This window comes from Mus pahari, chromosome 2 (genome assembly GCF_900095145.1).
Source record: "Mus pahari chromosome 2, PAHARI_EIJ_v1.1, whole genome shotgun sequence".
In the NCBI taxonomy this organism is placed as follows: domain Eukaryota; kingdom Metazoa; phylum Chordata; class Mammalia; order Rodentia; family Muridae; genus Mus; species Mus pahari.
Genome location: NC_034591.1, coordinates 103378382 through 103380766, shown reverse-complemented (window position 1 = coordinate 103380766; position 2385 = coordinate 103378382). Strand labels below are relative to the sequence as shown.

The following is a 2385-nucleotide window of genomic DNA, read 5'->3' as shown; positions in this document are numbered from 1 at the left end:
AAGTACACACTGTAGCTGTCTTCAGACACACCAGAAGAGGGCATCAGATTCCATTATAGATGGTTGTGAGCTACCATGTGGTTCCTGGGTATTGAACTCAGGTCCTCTTGAAGAGCAGTCAGCACTTTTAACTGCTGAGCCATCTCTCCAGCCCAAATAAATAAATCTTTAAAAAAAGAGAAAGACAGAACCCAAGATGGGCAACTCCTGGGGGTGACACTTGAGGTTTAGCCTCTGGCCTCCAATACAAACACACTCTTGTATGCGTACACAAAGAAGACAAACAATGCTACAGAATTATTTGTAGAAGGCCTGAAATTGAGTGTTAGAAGCACTAAGAGCTGCATGTTTTCCCATGCCCTCTAGGAAACCCCACTAAGATGTATGAAGTGGTATATAAAACAGGATCTGAGACCCATTCTGACTTCTACGACATTGTGCTTGTGGCTGCTCCTTTGAACCGGAAGATGTCCAACATAACTTTCCGAAATTTTGATCCGCCCATTGAGGAATTCAATGACCCATATCAACAGCTGGTGACAACTTTCATCAAAGGGGAGCTCAACTCCACTCTCTTCAGCTCCAGACCCAAGGATCAGTTTGGCCTCTCTGCAATTCTTGTCACTGATGACTCCGATATGTTTATTAACAGCCTGTCCATTGTGGCCTCTGTAAGACAGAAGGAGGGTCCCCCACCCGCGGTGGATGGCATGCATGTGTGGAAGACCTTCTCCAGGGACATCCTCACCAAAGAACAAATTTCAAAGCTCTTCCTGTCCTATGATTATGCTGTGCGGAAGCCGTGGCTGTCCTATCCTCACTATGAGCCTCCTCAGAAGTGTCCCTCCATCATCCTCCACGACCGGCTCTATTACCTCAATGGCATCGAGTTTGCCGCCAGCTGCATGGAGATGAGCGCCATTGCCGGCTACAACGCCGCTCTCCTCGCCTACCACCGCTGGAATGGCAATGAGGACATGATTGATCAGGACGACCTGTATGAAAGGCTTAAGACGGAGCTGTAACTGAGCACCGCCCCTCCCCGGAGCGTCCTGCTCTCGAAGGGCCGAGTCAGCAGAGAGGATTTTGAACCTTTCCCAGCACTCCTCATGTGGGTCATGAGAAAACACAGTGTTCCTCGGAGAACTCGTTCTTCAGTCAGAATGTCTTCACTCTTTGGTTTTGGGGGCGGCGCAGGAGGATTGAACCTGGGGCCCCATGCATGCTGGGCAAGCGCTCTCCTCCTGAGCTGAGCTACATCCCTAGCCCTCCTTTGTGGTTTTTCTTTTGAGACTAGGTCTCACTAAGTTGTCCAGGTGGAATCCTCCTGCCTCAGCCTGGCTGATAACAGGAGAAACATTGGACTTTCCCAGGTTTGTCTGGCTTTAAGAGTCACCTGGAACTTGATAAACATCTGGGTTGGGGGTCAGTGGGCTGGTGTGGGCCTGGCTTTGTTTAGATGGTAATCTTTTCTCTCTCTCTTTTCTTCTTTGGGGGATGTTACAACTAGGTCTTAGTCTGCACCCCAGGCTGGAATTCATTATGCAGCCCAGGCAGTCTTGCCTGAAGTCCTGACTTTAAGAATGTGACTTTTGATTGCTTCTGCCTTGGCTTTATCAGGGATAGAGTCAGAGATAGAAACAGAGAAATCCTGTGACTTGGAACCAAATATGTAAGCTATTAACTTGAGAAACGCCCTCATATGAGGAGGTCTGTTTTTCTGTACTGTGGGGATTGAACCCAGGACCCCGAGTATCCCAGACAAATGCTCTACCACTGAACTACACAATGCCAGCCTCAAGAGCTTCAGGACCGACATCCAGAGAATGGAATCTCCTAGGTTGAGGATGGGGGTCTTGGCTCTATAGCTTTGTCAAGTTCAAGTTCCTCGCATGCAGCCAAGGGTGAGCAGGTCCTGGGTGTCAGGGTTAAACCGTCTATAGAGAGCTTTGAGTGCCTTAAACGTGCTAAGCAACACAAGTCGTAACCACCGCAGACCGGTACCGGAGGTGACTGGCTGCTCAGTGGTTACTCAGCTGTGGTCTCCATGGGAACGCACACTAGAGCAGAGGCAGCCTGAGTGAGCCCAGAGCAGTTGGCCTTAGAACCAGGTCTTCATGGCCACATGAGTTCAGAGGGCCGCACATCAGATGCTGGGCATGCGCAGTGACAGTGGCGCTCAGTTGTAGCTGCAGGTGGGAGTCAGGTTTCTCATACGTAGACAAGCTCAGTAGACAAGCTCAAGCTCTAGCGTTTAGTCCACTGCTCAGAGGTCTCCAGTGACTGTCATAGCCTCTAGTATTAAGAGGGGAAAAAGCCGGGCGTGGTGGCGCACGCCTTTAATCCCAGCACTCGGGAGGCAGAGGCAGGTGGATTTCTGAGTTC

The 2385-nt window shown here is 50.1% G+C and overlaps 1 protein-coding gene across 1 annotated transcript in view; it reads left to right on the top strand.

Annotated features, from left to right (window-relative positions):
* Positions 1–1275, top strand: part of Pcyox1 (prenylcysteine oxidase 1) — a 10717-nt gene extending 9442 nt beyond the window's left edge. The window contains exon 6 of the mRNA XM_021190592.2: positions 367–1275. Within this exon, the coding sequence (XP_021046251.1) occupies positions 367–1025 (659 nt within the window). The 3' untranslated portion in view covers positions 1026–1275. The remainder of the gene's footprint in view (positions 1–366) is intronic.
* The last annotated feature ends 1110 nt before the right edge of the window (positions 1276–2385 follow it).